The 20402-nt window shown below is 38.5% G+C and overlaps 1 protein-coding gene across 2 annotated transcripts in view; it reads right to left on the bottom strand.

Moving 5' to 3' along the window:
• Positions 1 to 5429: 5429 nt before the first annotated feature.
• ZNF202 (zinc finger protein 202) overlaps positions 5430 to 20402 on the bottom strand; it is a 29617-nt gene continuing 14644 nt past the window's right edge. The window contains exons 2-7 of one of the 2 annotated variants that reach the window (XM_051985875.1): positions 15155 to 15637; positions 14258 to 14477; positions 13770 to 13858; positions 9450 to 9579; positions 8416 to 8538; positions 5430 to 8066 (exon numbers count right to left, since the gene is read on the bottom strand). In XM_051985875.1, coding sequence (XP_051841835.1) covers positions 7012 to 8066; positions 8416 to 8538; positions 9450 to 9579; positions 13770 to 13858; positions 14258 to 14477; positions 15155 to 15541 — 2004 coding nt within the window. In that variant the 5' untranslated portion in view covers positions 15542 to 15637 and the 3' untranslated portion in view covers positions 5430 to 7011. Of the gene's footprint in view, positions 8067 to 8415; positions 8539 to 9449; positions 9580 to 13769; positions 13859 to 14257; positions 14478 to 15103; positions 15638 to 20402 lie in introns of both variants that reach the window. The other variant, XM_051985874.1, reaches the window with a different exon arrangement.

Here is a 20402-nt window from a genome sequence, read left to right on the forward strand (position 1 = left end):
GTGTATGAGTATGTGTGGGGAAGGGATGCAAATGGACCCAGTGTCTAGAATGTGCACATGTCCCTCTTGGGACTCACTTGGGTTTCTTTGCATACAACTGCATACAACTGAAACTTGGTTTTCCTCTGAGGTCACTCCTGTTTCTACTTTCTCCAACTCACAGGGCCAGAAGGAAAGTTTAAATATCACTTCCACTTTCTGAAGGACATGGAATCTGTTTAGGCCACCTTCTCCTGATCACTTGTATAGCCATAAACCAGCTTCTAGATAACTTTTCCAATTTTCTCAAAGACTTCTGCATCTGGTTTCAACCTCATTTCAACAGTATTAAAAGTGGGAGTTAATTTGAAGAGATTAACAGAAACACACAGGGATTTACCATCCAACAGGATAAAATTTAAAAAAGAATTGTATAGATGAAAGGGCAGTTGACAGAGGGCAAAAAATGTGCCATGGTTCTATAAAGTCTGACATATTAAACTCAGTATGAATAAAGGCTGCTTGGGAAAGTCCAGTGCCATGAAGATGGCTCCCCCAAACCTTTCCCCTCTTACTCGTTTTTTCCCCTCATGTTGGGAAGAAAAAGAACTATTGAAGGGAAAGGACAGTGACAACTGAGGTCTTATTTTGCTTCTGTTTTCTCTGGCAAGAAGAATGATATTTATTAAGGAAGTAACAACAGAAAAGCTTACAGGAAGTTGATACCAAGATAAGAAAGTGTCTATTTGCCCTTGATGAATTCAAGTTACTTGGCTCAGATAACTATATTTTAAGAGTCCTGAAAGAAGCTGGCAAATATGACATCTGAAAATGACATGGAAAATAGGAAAGGTATTAACCCTTAGAAAAAAAGGCAAATGCTCCTTTTCAAAAAAGAAGGATGAACATAGTACACCTTTTAGAATGGTGAATTTAACTTCGATTCTTGGAAAAATTCTATAGTAGGTTATTAAAGAAATTATTGATGAGTATGTGGGAAGGGAAATGGGCATTTAAAAGAGCTAACATGGCTTTAAGAATAGGTCATGTCAGAGGAACCATATTTCCTTTTTTTTTTTTTTTTTGACAAAGTGACAACCTGTGGTTGGGGGAATCCTAGAGATGTAAATTATAAGCATTTTTACATAGATGAAAAGAGGTGGCTTAGATGATATATTTAAATGTGGATTAAAAGAGGAGTTATTAATGTTTCAATGTTCATGAAGTCTCAAGTGGAGTATCCCACTTATAAAAGTACTCACAAAGAGTACCCAAAAAGCTGTAGGGGGAAAGGGAAATGATAGAATCAAGATCCCAAAAGATGTTGATATACTGATTTGGACTCAATCTAATAAAATAAAATTCAATAGGGAGATATGTAATGTCTTGCATTTGGACTTAAAAAATAGCCACAAAAACTGAGTAATGGAAGTATATTGGGTAGCAGTTTGAAAGACTTATTGGGGTTTTGATAGACTGCAAACTCACTATGCATCAGCAATGTAATGTGACAGTCAAAAAAACCAAGGCCATTTTGAACCATATTAAGAGGCAGTTTCTAGGCAGAAGTTGGTGATCAAGCTCCTTAGAACTCTGCCTTTATCTGAGCTCATTTAGAACACTATACTCTTTTCTGGATGCCAGTTTAAAAAGGTAGCTGATAAACTGATAAGCATCCACGTGGGCAACCAGAAGGTGCTACCCTGAAGATTACTTGAAGGAAATGGGAATATTTAGCTTGGGATGTATGATAAGTCTTCAAGTATCTGAAAAGTCATGAGGAAGGAGAAGATGACTTCTTCACTTTGCTTCTAGACGACAGAATAAAGAAAAAAGGGGTGGAAGTTGCCAAGAATGAACTTTAAGCTTGAAGTCAGGAAGACTTATACCAATCAGAACTATCCCATGGTGAAATAGACTGTTATGAAAGTATAAAATGATTCCCAATCGTAGGGATGGCAGTGGGTAGGATGTTCTTTAAATAGACTGGATGACCACTTGACAATTCTATTATATTGGGGATTTCTTTTGCATTTATGCTTGAAATATAATTGCAGAAGTCCCTTCCAACTCTCAGATCTGTGATTCATAGCCTTCAGTCTTTCCTCATCCCCTGTCAATATCTGCAGATTTTAAGTACTCATTCTGACAGCCCTTCCATCATCTTAACTATACAATTTCCCAAAACTTTGATTTCAGACCCCTCTTCCGTCACATACAACTTAATCAAACTTAATTTCATCATTCATCATCTAGACTTGTACTTTTGAGATTCTGAAATCCTATTTCTGTTACTACCCATCTTTCCATTTCTCCCACTCACATTGAAACTATTCTTCTTCCTTGTGACTTATATTGTAACTATCAAATCTCTTTTCTGTATTCCCCTCCCAATCCAGCTTCATTCACTTCTATATCTTTATACCAGTCTGCCATCAATTTACTAGCTATTATATGAGTTTCTTTGTTCCTTTAATTTTCTGCTCTTAACTTGCTAACAGTGTTTTTTATTTCTGGGTAACCTCAGAAATTTGATTTCTCCATTTCTTCACTACGGGTTTTGACTGTCAGTGGAGAAAGTGAATATATTTCATTCATTACAAATTTATGGTGCATTATCTTAGCTAGCTTCTCACAACTGTTTGACAGTTATTACATGACTCATAGCAAACCTCATGGCATGTACTTTAAACTTAGGTTTCTAGTATACTACTTATCCTTCAACTTCGATGAGAAAACTAAGGCCATTAGAGGGGAGAGCTCTCAACTTCCTGCTCTTACTATGCACTACGGAATTTTATACATGAGCCACATCCCTTCACTAGTCCACAAGCTCTTGTGGCAATGATTGTACTTTTAACTTTTTGTCATCTCTAGGGTTCATAGTAGGCACTTAATTTTTTTAAAAATGGAACTACTCCTTTTCCATGCACTGCCAAAATCCTTTCTCCTGACAATTTCTTTTAATATTACCATCATTCTTCCAGTCACAACCTTGGGGTTATCTTTGATTCTTTTTTCTTTCATCATACATCAGTCATTATATATTGCTGATTCCCCCTCCCTGATATCTCTTACATCTGTTCTCCCCTTTCCAATGTATTCTATGAAAAGCAGGGACAGAAAAAAGGAAAGAACTGGTCTTGCATAAGTTACTTAACTACCTTAAATGTATTTGTAAAAAAAAAAAAAATTCTTTTCCAGCTCTAGATTTCTGATGGTGAGATTATGCCAGAAGGGTAAGATGAAAGACTGCAACTGTTTAATCTGGAAAAGATTTAGGGGAAGGAGAATGGACAATATGGCTGTACTAAGTACCTGAAGGGTTGTCATTAGGCATAAAGGGTTTTACCCAGACGAGAGAATGGGGAAAAGTGCACAGAAGTTGAAGACAGACAGATTTGTTTCATGTAGGAAAAAGCTTCCTGAAAGTTATTCAAAAGTTGCAAAGAGCTGCCTCCTGAGCTAGTGGGGTTTTTTCCCCATTAGAGATCTTTAAGCAAAAGGTGCATGATCATATGTCATAGATATCATAAGAGAATTTGCTTATTCAAGTGCAGGCTGGTCTAGATGGCATAGCTCTCTTTCACATGCTAAACTCAATCAAGAACAGCCTTCCCATGTTCATCTTTTTCTTTTGATATTGACTGTAGATGACCAGCATGCTACAGACACAGCAGAGTACTTGACAATATTTCTTATGTTACTCTTATGAATAAGATTTATATGTGAGCTAAAGTATAACCAGGTAGATTCAGAACTAGTTGAATAGATATGCCCAAAGAAGTCAACTAGGAGGGAGGTATCTATTGGAATGTTCAAGGGAATTTGTGCTTAGTGTAGTTTTAACATTTTTATCAGACTTAGGCAAAGGCACAGATGCAAGCTTATTGTATTTGTCAATGAACAAAGATATGAAAGAGAATTATTATCTATAAATTTGTCAACAACGGAGAGCTATGGGCCAGCTCTAAGGGGATAAAATTTAATAGGGACACATGAGTCTTATACAAAAAATAAGTTGAAAACTTCAAATGATATGTGGGCAGGTGTGATTAAACACTTGTAGTGAAAAATTAACTGGGGATTTTAGTGGACTATATGCTTTTCTAGAATGTATCTCCTGTGAATGGGGAGAGATCCTTCTATATGTAGTCTTCCCTTAAAGGATAAAACTGTACCTTGCTCCCTCAAAGCTTAACAATATGGTGCTCCCAATATAATCTTAGCCTCTATTCAGAGATTTAATCCCTGGGGGAATGTGATGCCCTGTTTGATTAAGACATTTTCAGTACTGTATCCTATTCCTACAATTGTATTTTTGGAAGGACATTGACTGAAAAACTGAAGCATGTCCAGAGGAAGACATGGATGCTTACTTAAGGGAAGACTGTGCAATGCAAGAACTGATTGAAAGAATAGGAAACATTTAGTCTGAAGGAAACTGGTGATACAACTATTTTGGAGATACTATATGGATGAGGTTAGGCTTGTCTTATTCTCTTGGAACACAATGAGTTCCCTCTCAATGGAAGTTTTCAGGTAATGGATAGATGCTCACTTAAGATATAACTTTGTTAGGTACTTAATTGGATTAAACAATGTTTGAGGTTTTTTTATAGTTCTGATTTTATGTTTCAATTCCTGTTGTCCTCAACTTTGTTCAAGTTCTTATTTTTCACTCTAAACTTTTTTATACTGCCAATGTACATAACTTTGTATCCTATTGATTTGGTTTACTATATCTTGAGTGTTTGTTTTTTAAAGCTTCTACAACCCGATTTGTACTTTAGCAGAGATGTACCTTTGCCTCATTAGCACTAAACAAAGACTCAAATGCTTATGATACCCTTTCTTTTCCAAGTCCCAATATACAACAAATTCTCTCCACCTTCTCTGTAATCACCACCACTAAGTAGGGGATACAGAATCACAATAGTATGACACTTAACTCCTATTATTGCAGCTACCTCTGTGGCTACTTCTGTGGAAATTTGTATATGATTTCTTAAAATGCTCTATTCTATGCTCTGCTTTGTGTCACTGTTTAACCTGGGCTGGGCACTCAGCTATCTCATATGGAAAATGCTAATATTGTAGCTAATGATATATAAAGGCCCTGTCCAACTATCAAATTCTGATTTTATGGATTCAGATTAGAGATTTTCATTTCCTTCAGTCCCATTTTGGAGCAGTTTTGCCAGTTATCTGTTCAGAAACCTTTATTATCGGGATTTCTTCATTCCCAGAGATCTTTAGAATGTATCTCCTGTGAATGGGGAGAGATCCTTAAAAGGATGAAGATGTACCTTGCTCACTCAAAGCTTCTTTAGAGCAAGCTCACACTTAGATCGCTTCTGCTCCAGACCCCTATGAACAGACCAATGCTGAGAAGAAAAATGACAAGTCCCGGGAAGTTCAGAGAATGCAAGGAGTCACATAACAGAGGCTTGGGAGATGAATGAAATGGAAGTTCTTTTATAAGGGGAAGCAGGTACAGAGGTGTTTCATTTGGATGGAGAAGCTGGCATTACCAACCCATATCAGCTGGGGCACAGAGTCTACCAGATGGCACAGTAGGACAGAGTAAGTCAGGCACTGAATAGAAGGACCTTTTTCCCCTTTGTGCTTTCATGCCCAGACTTTGTGTTCCAAAGATAGGAAAAAAGTTCCTCCTGTCTACCACACCCACATTAGACAGACCAAGTTGGGTCTCTGAGTTGCCATGGCAACCTGCCTTATTTCCATGGTAACCCTCATCAGGCAACAAGGGTTCTTGGGAGCACTGAAAGATTGCTATTGTTTTGTCACTGACACAAGAATGGAGCTAAACACAAAATAAAAGGGAAAAAAAGCTCACAAATGCATTAAAATCAACCACTCCTAACACGATCTCTTTGTTCTCAGATGCTGGCTAGAGAAGTTGAGGAAAGAGGAAAATGGCTGAAATCTTTTCCTGATATGAGATACAATATACTATGCAGAAATGGATAGAGCAAGGTGTCAGCAGGAAACTCATCCAACTTGTATGGACTGGGATAACTTTTTCTTGATTTTGCAAGGTCACTCTTAGCTCTTCACTTGGTAGAATTTCCCATGGAATTATGACATTCTCTTCAAGATGACAGCAGTATCATGATACCGTTCTAAACTGTTACTACTCTTGAATTCCCATAAAATCTAGAAAGGGGGTAGGAGAAAGGATGGGAAAATTACATCTTTTAATTTAAATCCCAATTGCCTTACTTATTTCCCCGCCTCACCTTGAGTAGTAGAAGTATTTCCTGGGACAGAACCAGAAGAACCTGGTGGAACAGGAAGGAAGCTAAGAGTGTGAATGAATAGCAAGAGAGAGAGCCTGAGCAGAAAGAGAGGCCCCATCTTTGGTAGGAGACCTTCTGCTCAGCCCCATCTCAGCACTGTTTACTACAACCTTGGCAAGTGGGAAGGGAGAAGCCATAAAGGGCCTCCATTAATAAGCCTTGAGTGCTGTTTGGTAAGAACAGAATTCTCTGCCATTCCACCCTGTACCATCAAAGGAAAGTGCATCAACAGTGTTCTCTTTTTTGAGATGTGGTGAGTGAATCACAGAAAGAACATGGGGTCTGTCTGTCCAGGGTTATCCAGTGAATTTGTGGCCAAGTCAAAGGGCTCTATATCTCCTGTCTCTTAGTCAGGGTTGTTTACTGCCAGGCAGAAGCCCAGAAAGCCTGTGGCTCAATTTGTGTCACTTTTTACTCAAGAAAGCCAAAATACCTTTAGAGACACCACAGCCTCTCTTGGGAAGGTGTCTTAACCACATCTCCTTAGCTCTCTCTCACTCTCCTAACTTATCCCAAAGAGGTGGAAACAGAATCCCTCAGTGGAGAAGCCCTACTGGGTAGCAGAGTAGGAAAAAAATGTCCCCTCAATGCAACAAAGAAGATTGAGAGGATTTGCACGAGAATGCAGAAGGAGGAGAGGCAAGGTCTGGGCTGGCCAGTGGGATTCCCTTTAAGAGGCCCCAGTTTCAAGGTGAGAGGGTGGCTTTTCTCACAGCTCGTCCTCTGCTTGGGAGTCTTTTCTGAGTGCATCTCTCTCTATACTGGAGTCCTGTAAGAGAGTTTTTTCTGAGTGGGTCCTCTGATGCCTGATCAAGTGGTATCCTCTCCCGAAGCTTTTCCCACAGGTGGGGCAGGTGTACGGCTTCTCGCCTGTGTGTGTCCTCTGGTGCCTGACAAGGTGGTCCCTCCGGCTAAAGCTTTTCCCACACTCATTGCACCTGCAGGATCGCACGGATGCATGTCCTCGTAGGTGCTTGGCGAATGCTGCGCTGTGGCTGAAACACTTGCCACATTCGTTACAGAGGTAGAGCTCCTCAGATGAATGGGTTTTCCGGTGAGCCAGATAACGCCTGTGGTCACTGAAGTCCTCCCCACATTCCCCACACAAATAGGGTTTACCTCCCAGGTGGATTCTTTGGTGCGTTGTGAGGACAGACTTCTGGCTAAAACTTTTCCCACAAATGCTACAGAAGAAGGGTTTCTCTCCTGTATGTGTTCTACGGTGCCTGACAAGGTCTGAGGTCCAGCGGAAGTGTTTCCCACATGTTTCACATCTATAAGGTTTCTCAGTTTGTGGGATTATCTCATGTCGGAATGACTGAGAGAGTTCATCAAATCTGTCCCTGTTATGAGGAAATGTAAATGGTCCTTGTAACTTGTGGATCTTCTGATGTCTGACAAGGTGTGAGCTACGAGTATAACTTTTCCCACAGTCAGGACATTTATAAGGCTTCTCTCCTGTATGGGTTCTGAGATGCCTAATAAGATGAGAGTTGCAACTGAAGTTTTTCCTGCACACAGGACACTCATGAGATCTTCCTAATAATGGATGGAATTGTAAGTTTTCTTGAAGGCTCATGAAATTATGTGTTGGAGAAAAACTCGTACTCATTCTTTCACTAGGGCTACTTGGCTCATCCTCAAAGAGTAGTTCCCAATCAATATTCTGGGGAATTTCTGGACTTCCCAAAATAGTTCTTTGCAGGTCTTCAATATTGAGTTCTTCTTGTTCAAGAAACTCTTCCTCATCCTCACTCCTATCACCTATGAAAATAATGACAAGAAAAAATGGAGAATCAGACACAGTCAGTGATGTTTTCCTCACAATGGGAAAAAAAACAAAATGACAACTGGAGGGAGAGATCATGGAGAAGTCAGACTAGAAACTGGTAGAGAGATCCATTGACAGGAGAGCAGAAACAAGAAAGAATGCTACCTTATGTCCAACCTCCATAAGGAAAGACTAGGTAGGAAGGAGGGTTTCATCTTGGTTGTTTAGACTCAGCCACAGACATCAGCTGCTAAGTGAACACAGGAGCCAGACCTACTCTGGAATGGGAAAATATTGGAGTAACTTCTAGAGGGTCACTAAACTTAACATCTTATTCCTTACCTGTATAGGTAAAACTCAGGATCTCTGTTTCTTCAGGATCTGGTGGATATTCCAAATCAGGGACCCAAGATTCTTCTTCCTCTTCAACCTGGGAGACCTCATCTAGTCTGGGGATTGGAAATGCTATTCAAGGAAAGGAAATAAGAATTTCAAGATGATTCAGCAGGTTAATGTGGCATTAGAAAAAAGCTAAGATTTGGCAGACATTGGTAAAGTAACTATGGAACAATTGAGTAATAAGGTCAAACCCTCATTCCCTCTAGTTTGCTATCCATATAAGTATTACATATGTTCTATTTGATTTTTTCAAGTACTCCTTTTCATTCCTATTACAAATCACTTCTGAGGCTGCTTTCCTTTTTCAGTGACTTAACTTCTCCAAGTTTTGCCCATGCCTATTGTCATGTCCAAATAATAAACATGAAAATGGACACCACTTTGCTCCCATCACAATTCTCCCTTTCTCCTTCTGATGATCTCTTTAGCACCTCCAACACTATTCTTCAATCTTGAAAGCAGTGGATACCAGCAATCCTCTCTTCACTCTAGCCTGAGAGACTAACGACCTCCCTTCTAGCCACAAATCCACTCCATTGGTAGGGTTGGATATAATAAGAAAACCTATGTCTAATTAGACAAATGTCTATGTATATGTTATATAGAAATATAATATATATGTAATATCTATATTTCTATCTATATGGAAATATGCCTATACATACAGATAAATATATATATTATTATATATTATTATTATTATATTAATATATAATTATATAATAAATATATATTATATAGATATAAGAAAAACCTATGTCTAATTAGATCAAAGAACCTGAGTTCAGATTTTGGTTCTATTTACTACCTGCTTAACTTTGGGCAAGTCAGCCTCTTTGGGCCTCAATTTTTTTAACTATAAAAGGAAGGGATTAGACTAGATGACGTTATTGTGATCTTAGAAATTTCCAATAAGGGAGAGAGCATATGCATTAAAAATGCCTTCAAACTAACTATCAAGGGAAATGTGCCCTTACTTAGTGAGACTACAATTCCACAATCCTCCTGTAAGACATATTCTCCATAGAATTCTTTCTGTGTTGGATCCAGTTCACCCCACTGCTCCTGGGAGAAGGACAGAGTCACATCCTTAAAAGTTGCGAGCCCCTGAAACAAGAAGAAATTTCACTTAGTAACTGATGCTTCAGGAACAAGCCTATACTTTGGTTCTGGAAAGAGAGGCAGAGACAGCTATTGTAAAGGTAGGATCAGGGGGAGGAGGGCTTCCCAACAGGATGGAGCTTTATTTCAAATGATCTACTAAAAGCAGGAGTTGGCAAATTCTTAACTTGCCATAATAATTGAATTCAAAAGATAGAAGAAGCAAATATGTTATACTTGTTATCCTGGAACTGATTCTAATCAAAAGGTGGCACTGGCTGTTAATTTCTGTCAAGTGGATGGCTCTCAGTTGGGAAATGGCTGAATAAGTTATATTTATGAATGTAATAGAATATTATTGTTCTAATGAAATGATGAGCAGGCTGATTTTAGAATAGCCTGAAAAGAACTGATGCTGAGTGAAGTGAACAGAACCAAGAGAACATTGTATATGGCAACAAGATTATGTAATGATCAACTGTGATGGACTTGGCTCTTTTCAACAATTAGGTGATTTAAGGAATCTTAATGGATGGAATGCCATCCACATCCAGAGAGCAAACTATGAAGACTGAATATGGATCAAAGCAGAGTTTTTTCATTTTTTGTTGTTGTTGTTGCTGTTGCTGTTAATATGCTTGGATTTTTTTTCTTTTCTTGTGTCTTTTTTCCCCTTTTGATATAATTTTTTTTTTTTTTTACATAGCATGATGCATATGGAAATATGTTTAGAAGAATTGTATGTTTAGCCTATATTGGATTGCTTGTTATTTTGGGAAGCAGGAAAGAGAGGGAGAAAAATTTGGATCACAAGGTTTTACAAAGGTGAATGTTGAAAATTATCTTCACATACAATTGGAAAAATAAAATACTACTTTAAAAAAGAATTAATTTTTGGGTAAGAGTCTCTTTCAATCAGGCACACTCTAAATTTTGGAATAATGAACCTCAAGCAGCCTAGAGAAAAGATAGGTAGGATTCCACAGCCTAAAATTTATAGTAGAAACTAGTAAAAAGAAGACAGGAAGTATCTATCTTGTATATAGCTTGCTTTGTATATATATCTGCATGTTGTCTCCCTCCTTTGTGAGCTCTGTGAGGGCAGGGATCATTTTTTGCCCCCTTTTTTGTATCTACAGCACTTTTTAGCAACGTGTCTGGAACATAGTAGATGCCTAATAAATATTTATTGATTGAGAGAGAGAGAGAATATGAAGCTACAGGATCATTAAAACATAGATCTGGAGTCAGATAGGACCTCAGAGGCTATCTAGTCCAATTCCTTCACTTTACTTTTGGGGAAACTGAGGACCAAGGAAGTAAGTGACTTGCTTATAATCACATAGGTAGTAAACATCAGAAATTAAGATTTACACCCATGTTCTCTGAATCCAAAGCCAGTGTTCTTTCACATGTACATAAAGATAAAAAGGATAGAAGGAATTTGTCTAAGAAGGAAGAAGTAGATGAATAAAAGAATTCATTTGCTAAAATTAAAAAAAAAAACAAAAACCACAAACATACACACAAAATAAACAAGGATAAGAACAGAATAACATAACCCTATTAAAAAAAAAAACCATACACATAAAATAAACAAGGATAAGATTATAAGAATAGCATAGGCCTATAAAAATGTCAGGAATAGTAAGGTTTAGAAGAAGCTGAAGCTGATAATCAGAGTTAAGGAAAACAAACAGTATTTAGCTATTTTGAAAGAGAGAGAAAGACCAAAGAAGAAATAGACAAAACATTTTTCAAGATGCATAAGAGATTAGAGTTAAAACTACTCCCATTTTGATAAGTCTTCAATGCCAATGAAAATTACTTTAGAATCAAAAATGATTAACAGAGAAACCTAATGTAAATAAGAGACAATCTGGTTGCTTTCCATTAATTTTAAAACATCAAGGTTAGGCAAACTGCATTATACTGAAGGAATTGACACATAAGTAATTGCTGGGTCACCATCAGTGATTTTTCAAAGATTATGTAGAATGTGAAAGGTAAAAAAAATTTGGAGGAAAGTATTAATCATTTTCAAAACAGGAAAGACAATATAATAGTCATTCTATAGGCCAGATAACTTGAATTTGATTTCTGGATCATTTAAAAAAAATTATCCTTTAGCATTAGAAAATAAAATAACCATTGTGAAAAGCCAGTATGGCTTGATCATAATAAGGTTGTAACAGATTAACTTTTTATTTTCTTATTAATTTTAATTAAGTTAATTTCAATCAATCATCTTAATTAATTTTCTATTTGATGGATCAATAGATCAGAGGAATAGCAGAGACATTATCAAATGCTTTGCTGAAATCTATATATAATAGGTTTCCATCCTTATGTATAAAGCAAAAGAGATATAGCCTATTTGATATCATAGACACCAGCCCCAAAGAGTAATGGTTAAGGTCAATTTGAAAGGACTTTCTAAAGGCATATCACAGAGATTGGTTCTAGGACCTGTATATCTGCAGATAATACAAATCTGGTACATCAAACATACCAAAAGATAGAGTCAATCTCCAAAAAGACCTGGTCAGGCTAAAACAATGAACTAAATCTAGTAAAATAAAATTCAATATGCTTAAAAGTGAAGTCCTACAGAGAGGATAAATAAATCAATTTTCACAAGTATAGGATGGAAGAAGGGAGGCTTGATTAAGAGACTTGAAAAATATCTAGAGATTAGAGTCCAAAGGTATAACATGGCATAGCAGCCAAAAACACTAACAGAATTAGGTCACATCAAAAAAGGCATAAGGTCCCCAACAGAGAAGTGACTTTTGTTGCATCATGTCCCTTTCACACCAATTTAGGGTGTCACATTTCATTAAGGAGAAAGACAAACTAAATCACATCCAGAAGATGAATATGATATTGAAATGACTTGTGACGAGACCATACAAAAACAAAGTAGAACCCGCTGGCTCAGGAAACAGTGAAGTTCTCCTCAATAAAGTTCTCTAAGGGGACTTTCGTCAGGGATGTTATAGAAGGAAATGCTGTTCTGTAAGAACTCTAAACTCCCTTCCAATTCTTAGATTCTGTTATGTTCTATTCTGAGCTTGTTCTGCCTTGCATTCCTTTATGGAATACTTTTTTTCAATCTTTCCATTCCTTCTCACTAATTCATGTTTCTTTCCCTTTTTTCAATCACAGTTTGGTTGAAAACATAATTTCTTGGTGAAGCCATTATAAATTAACCCACTCCACACACTCATCTGTTATTATTTTCATTTGTTTCAAAACAAACATTTAAAAATACCTACCGTGTAAAAAGTATTGGGCTAGGAAGTGAAGACAAAAAAAAAAAAAAGATAACTATTATACCTATTCTTAATGTAAAACAAATATGCATGAAAATAATAAACAGCATTATAAAGATTCTAAGAGAAAAGTTAATAAGTTAATTAAAAGTAGGGTTGTTATTGAGGAGATGGAAAAAATTGTGACACTTGGGTTAAATCTTGATTGAAAGATGGAGAGGGCAGAGATGGGTAGAGATAGGGTACATTCTAGGAATGGAGGCAAGTAAAGACTCAGTAGCAGTTGAGAGTAGAATATTTCTTCTAAATTAAGCTATTCTCATGTATTTCAATCCCATCAAAAACTAAAGTAAGTTTTCTCTAAGAAGGGACCGTATTTCCCATTTTTTGTGAAACCACCTCTTTGCCGTGGGGCCAGGGCATTGTATTAAATGATTGATCACAGTGAGCAGTTCATTGGGAAAGCAAAGAATTGACTAATTATGGAATAACTTCATTTGATCCAACTCGTATAGAAGTTAAGAGGTCCTCCCAATTCCTTCCAGTAATCCAAAACATTAAAAAACAAACAAAAAAACCCGATTCTATAACCACGCAGTTTTCCAGTCAGTTAAAAAAAAAAGTGTATTTTTATCAGCTTCCTCCAGCCTCTTGCTCTCTCACTTCAGTAAAGGGTGTGGGGGGGGGGAAGGTTTTAAGGACTAAAAATTCAAAAACTCAACTCTAATGCACTTTGCCACCTTGTTTCAGGAAAGGCCAAGTGGGCAGTTTTACAACCCAGGCAATTTCTTGTATGTGTGTGGGGAAGGTCTGTTCCAAATGGGACACAATTCAGAATTAGGGTCCGGGCCTAACAAACACCATTAGTAATGGGCTGCCAAACCAGCAACACTGTACCTAGGGATGGCCACCACAGCTCACCTGGGATATGGCTGTAAGAAGGTTAACCATCTCCTGGTCTCCATTGTTTCCCTCCACAGGAAGGACATGGTCCTGGGGGACAGGAAGGCCTGAGGGTAAGAAAGGAGCCAGAGCCAAGAAAGATTAGATTTCCTCCTATCAGAGCAGGTATCCCTTTTTACTCTGGGTGATGAAAGAACACTCCCACTCCCCCTGGGGAATTCAAGAAGCTCTCTACTGAGAAAAGCTCAGATCCTTTGCCTCCACCCTACCACTTAACACTGGTACATATACTCACATACTGCCAAGGAATAGCAAGAACATTTGCATCATTTGGGGTCTGCTTAGGGAATCCAATTGAGATTGTGCCTCCTTCCAACTGCCAAAGTCTAAGGCTCAATCCCCTCTCAGAGCTCACACCAGCTCTTGGTGCTGCAAGACCCTTCCTTTCTTCCCTCCCTTCTGCTGTTCCAAGAAGCCCTTTGCCCCTTCACTCTCAGGCTCCCCACCGCTCTCCTGTAGGGGCTGGGCTTCCTCTTCGTGGCACTGGCTCTGCTCTTCCCCACTCAGATCTGGGCTCTGGGGCCCTTCCTCATGCGACTCCTCATGGGACTCCTCCAGGGATGGGGTGTGCGCAGGCTCCGGCCGTTCCACTGGGGACTCCAGGTCTTCTCCCAGACTTGATGTCTCCTCTGAGAGGACTTCCTGGCCATGCACATGGACCGTCACCTGGGAACAATCCCCATCTCCTGTCACCACAGGCCCAGAGGAAATTCTGGGGGCAATCAGAGCTTAACCTACAAGGAGCTGCCTGCAGGAAAGCTCCCCTAGGGACACAAGACAGGAAAGGAGGAAGAGTCTCATTCCACTGGGGAGCAGCAAAGGGGCTACTAGGAGCAAGTCCTGGGCCAGGAGAGGCCTGGACACTCCACTGGGGAGCCACGTTCTCCACCTCCCCCACTGCTCTCCCCAAGTCACCTAGGCTCCCTCTCACTTCCACCTGCCCAGCCTGCAGCCCTCTCATACCTGCCTTTATACCTTACCAACCTGAAAGGGGGTTTTGTAATTGGGGACATAGGGGCACGCTTGAGGAAATGACAGAACTTTCCTCCCCCAGCAAACTGAGAATCAGTGTCTGAAAAAGGGAAAACCAAAGCCAGTATCTGTGGGTGGCAGTAGCCATCAAAACCCCCATAGCTCTAAGGACAGACCCCGGCAAACATTTCAGATGCTAAGCTCAACTGAAAACTTCTCACAGACACCAACCATCTGCCCCAGGCCCAGCACCCAAATTATGCCTAAGAGTCAATAAACTGAAAAAATGAGGCCCGTGTCACCCCCAGACCCCAACCCACCATCAAGCTTTCCTCCTCCAAATCACACAGCTCAGGACTCCCCCTCCTCACCCACCGCCTTGGTCTCCTGGGCTGTTTCTGCAAACCCTCCACCAGTGTCACAGCCTCTTCGCCACTTTCTGGCCGTTGCCCCCGCACCCAGCTCTGCAGTTCCCCAGGAAGAACAGTCAGAAACTGTTCCAGCACCAGCAAGTCCAGGATCTGCTCCTTTGTCCTCCTTTCCGGCCTCAGCCACTGATGGCAAAGCTCCCGGAGCCGGCTCAGGGCCTCCCGGGGCCCTGACGCCTCTTGGTAGCGGAATCTCCGGAAATTCTGAGAAGTCTCGAGAACAGCATCGTCCGGATCGGGCCTCCAAGTGGAATCATCTTCCAGCTTCACCATTAAGATTCCCTCCTCCTCCCAGAGATCCTGGTCCTCGGGCTCCAGCACTGTGGCCATTATCTGGCTTTGGAGCTCACCTAAGTATAGCTGGAGTTCACCGTGCCATTTCCCGGTCTGACTGGAAACCTGTAGAAGGGAGTTCTCCCAAGGGAACTAGAGAAGAAAGAAACATCCGATGTCAGTAAGAAAGCTCACATAAAGGCCATGTATTTGAGGTCTAACCCAGAACCACTAACTCTCCGGATATCCCCTAATCTACTGCATTTTAATTCACTCTTATCTTTGCAGATTTCACTTTATTTTAACTTACTCCCACTTAGGGCAGGAAGGTGATTTTATAAATGTGTATCAAGTTCCTGCTCCAAAGGAAATCACCACGTTTCTTAATTCATCTCTTGATGTTACAACTGAATCATGTCTGTAAAGAACTAAAGGGAAATTAGGAAGGACACTAAGGAAAAATCAGTAATTTACTATTGAAATGTATGGTGATATAGGTTTGATTCTAAAAGCACTACATAAGCACTGAAGGGCCAATATGGTCTAGAGTAATCAGAGAAAAAGTTTGCAAGGGACAGTAAGAAAGTTCTTCCAGTAGGGTCTCTTCCCTTCTGTCTCTCAATTTCCTCAACTCTATGACAAGTGTATTTGATTAGATGGTATCTAAACTTTCAGTTCTAACACTAAGATTCTGGATTGGAGATTATTAAAAGATAAAAATGAACAAGTGGCATAGAACCAAGATTTTGAATGAGTCTTGAAAGCAAGGGATTCTCGTTACATGTAGCAGAAAGGAATTGATCCATTTATATTCAACAGACACTTATTGAATGCCTGCTATGGAAGGTAGGTGACAGGGGAGCAAAGCTGTGAATGTATGTAGGAGGGGTTCCAAATGCTGATAAACTAAGCCTAATTAAACCAGCATTATATAATAAAGGAATTCTTTATGAGGCCCACTCACTCATTTTAAAAAATATACAGTGAACTATATTTCAATATAATTGGTTTTATTTATAATCCTATATTTTATGCATTAAAAAAATTATTCTGAGAAATTTAGACTTTACCAGATTGCCAAAGGAGCCAAAGATACAGAAAAGATTAAGAATACCTGGTTTAAAAAAAAATAAGATATAAATATAGGTAATATATATTAAGAAGTAAATATATATTACATATATGTAGTAAATATACATAATACAAATAATACGCCATGTTATAGAATAAATGCACCGGGCTATTGTGAGACCTGAAGAAGGTAATATATGTAAAGTATTTTGTAAACTCAGAAGTGTTATAAAAATATTATTAGACAAAAGCAAACACAATTTTGCTGTAGTAGGAAGAAGACAAGCTACTAAAGGGCAGAGACTATTTCAAATTTTTTCTTTAACCTGATGGTCTAACACTGCGGCTTGTACATAACAAATGATTGATAAATGCTTATTGGATTGGATTAGAAGGTCATCACAAAAGGTTTCATCCAAGAGGTAATTTTGAACTGTGTTTTGGTGAGAGGACATCCCAGGTATAGGAAATACAGCTACAGGGGTTGGATATAGTCAGGGAGGTAATGTGGACAGATGTGGGGAAGGAGAGGACAGAATTGGCAGAGTAGTACATCTTGACTGAAGCACAGTGTGTATGGAGGGTGTGATTTCAGTATTAGAAAAACATGGAAGGCTCTAATTCTGGAGGACTTTGAGTGTTCACTTTTTAAGTAGGCAATAGGCAATATGTCCATATGGAGTTATATAACTGAATTCGGGGCATGGTGAAAAATCTGGCAACAGTAAAAGGTATTAAATATTCCACTAAGACTTAATCTTTATGTAAAAATAAACAAGCACATCCATCTCAATACAGAAATCTGCTTTCTTCTTTAATGAATGGTATAATTATATGTATAGTTTTAAAATAAATTTATTTAGACATTATCAGTAAATGTTTGATTTGCATACCTATATAACTAGGGTCACATAAAAATGTTTTGGGTGAAAAGGGGTTGCAAGTGGAAAAAGTTTAAACCTGTTCTAAAACTTTTAAGTAGAGGGCTAATAAGATCAGCTAATCAGCTAATAAGAAAGTTCATTCTGGCAGTAGTGTGAAAAAAAGATGGGGAAAAGGAGGGGAGGGGAGAATGGAGATGGATTTACTGCAATAATCCCTATCAATGGGAATAAGGACCTATAATTGGAAGTGGGGCTAGAATACATGCAAGATAGGTACAAATTTTGGAACTGATATGACTTGTAAGTAACTTAGTGAATATTAGGTAAGAAAGAATAGGCAGAAATAATCAAATGGAACAAATTTTACTTATGAAAAATGTAGCATGGTATATAAATTCTCCTCTGTTAATAAGCTTTGGATCAACCATTTCTTTAATTCTCAGTCTCTACTGGCTCCTTCCCTGATGCCTACAAATACAAAAAATGTTCACTTGACTTTACAGTCCCCTCAAGATACCTAACAAGAGCTAACATTTATATAGTGACTACTACTATGTGCTAGTCACTGTGCTAAGTACTTTATAAATATCTCATTTTATTCTGACAGGCACTACTATCCTCATTTTACAAATGATGTAACTGAGGCAAAAAGATGTTACGTGATGTGCCCAGGGTCCCCTCACTATTAAGTTATCTGAATCCAGGTCTAGTGATCCATTCACTGCATCACCTTGCTGCCTATCTCTCCTTCCCAGCAAAGCTCAATTTCTACTTAAAGGTGTGGATTCTTATGTCTTCTATTTCCTCACATCTCATTCTATTTTAAAATCCCTGCAATATCGCTTCCCATCTCAACATTTTATTGAAACTGTTTTCTTCAAGCTTACTAAAGATCTTACTAGCCAAATCCACTTGTCCTCAATCCTCACCTTACTTCTGACTACCACCTTCAATATTCTCTCCTCCCTGAATTCATGATATTATTCTCCTAGATGTCTTCCTCTCATTCTGACTTCTTCACTGAACCAACAGTTGGGTCCCATCCCTTTGTTTAAGTGTATCTACTACAGGGTTCTAAGGCATTCTTAAAATGTGAGAATTTCTGAGGAAATTCAGGAGTCACATAGATTCAACCATTAATCCTGTAGAAGAGTCTAAATCTACATCTTTATTTCTCATGTTTCTCCCATATTGCAGTCTCCCTTATGACCAACTGTTGGTTAGAAATCTCTTACCTACTTATCCCATGGGCATCTCAAACTCCAAAACAGAACCTATTCTTTTCTTTGAAGCCCACTTTCTAAGTTCTTGATTTCTACTGTGGTTACCACTAACCTTCTAGAAACCAGGTTTGCACCCCAAGAGTCATCTGACTCTCCTATATTCCCCATATTTCATCAGGTAGAAAGTCTTGTTCAATTCTACCTGCATCTCTTTCCTTCAGTTCCCTTCTCGCCACCCAATTGATCCATTCTCCTTTTCCCTCACTAAATCATATTAAACTAACTGGATCCCGAGTTTAGAAATTTTCTCCTTACTAATCTACCCTTCAATCTCCTTTGTCATTGGATGCCCTAAGTAACCTGGCTCCCACTCATCTTTCTAGTATGGTTTCATGTCATTTCCCTCATTTGTGTTCCAGATGATTGTGGTTCCTCACATAACCCTCCACTCTGTGATCGTTGTACCGTGGTGCGTTTGAAATGTTTTTCCCTCTTTACCTTCTACTTCTTGGAATCCCTACCTTCCTACAAGATTTAATTCAAATGCCACATTCTCTATAAGGTGCTATGACTAACCCAAAGATAAACGGGTTAAGGAACTTGCAGAACCACAATTTGAACTCAGCTTCTGACCCCAGTGTTCTTTCATACACTGTACCATGAAACTTGAACAGCAAATGCTTAGTAAATATTTGTGAATCAAACTGAATCCAAGTAAGGATGTTCTTTTAAGGACTTGGAGATTCAGGTCTGGTAAGCTGAAGAGTGATAAATTTATAATAATAATCATGAGCACCATATGCTTAATGGTCATAGTTGAAGCCATGGAAGGAAATGAGAAGCCCAATCAGGACTCTTAACCTGAGATCCATGAATTGTTTTGGTTTAACAAACTTTAATAATTGTGTTACTTCCTAATTGGTTTCTTTTGCAATCTTTTTATTTATGCACATAAACCAAGAGGCATCAGACTGCCATGGGGACCATGACCCACAAAAAAACATTTTAAAATCTCCCTCTTAAAGAGCATAGAGTTAATGTCAGGTAGATGATTACACTAAGGATTCAGGAAGAAAACAAATTAGCAAAGAAGACAGAAAAGAGGGGAAAAATAAAAAGAAAATGGAAGATCTAGGAGAATAGTGTTTTTGAAATCAAGGGAAGTATATTTATTAGGAGGGAATGAGAAGTAAAATGTTATATAAATGTTAATAATTATATCAAAGAATCCAAAAAGAGCAAATGGTGGAAACTGAAAGTCATTGGATTTGATGATTATGTCAGAATATTGGTAGAAACTCAACTATTAAAAGTTGATAGCAGTGGGGGTGTGACTGAAGATGCACTGGGGGATCAGGGTGACAGGCGTAATATAAGGTCTTGAAAAAAGGAAACAGGATCAAATGTACTGGCAGAATGTAGACCAATGTGCATTAACAGAGACAGAAATGAACCACTTTTTGTACTTAAGAAATTGGAATTGCAGAAATAAATGATGTTGCTAAGGGAGAACAGAGTGAAAAAGAGTAAAGAGAAATTTTAAGAAATGGAAAAGAATTAAGGAGACTCATCAAAGGTTGAAAGAGATTAAGATATGCTCATTGAAGCTAGAAAAATATTTCATCTGCTGCTTTATGGGAGCTAGGAGTGAGGTAAAGAAATCAGAAGAAAATGCTGGAACATTTGTTCTTAGAAATGATAAGAACTAGACTTTATTTTCACAACCTCCCGATTGCCCAT

Source organism: Antechinus flavipes, chromosome 3 (assembly GCF_016432865.1).
Source record: "Antechinus flavipes isolate AdamAnt ecotype Samford, QLD, Australia chromosome 3, AdamAnt_v2, whole genome shotgun sequence".
Lineage (NCBI taxonomy): Eukaryota > Metazoa > Chordata > Mammalia > Dasyuromorphia > Dasyuridae > Antechinus > Antechinus flavipes.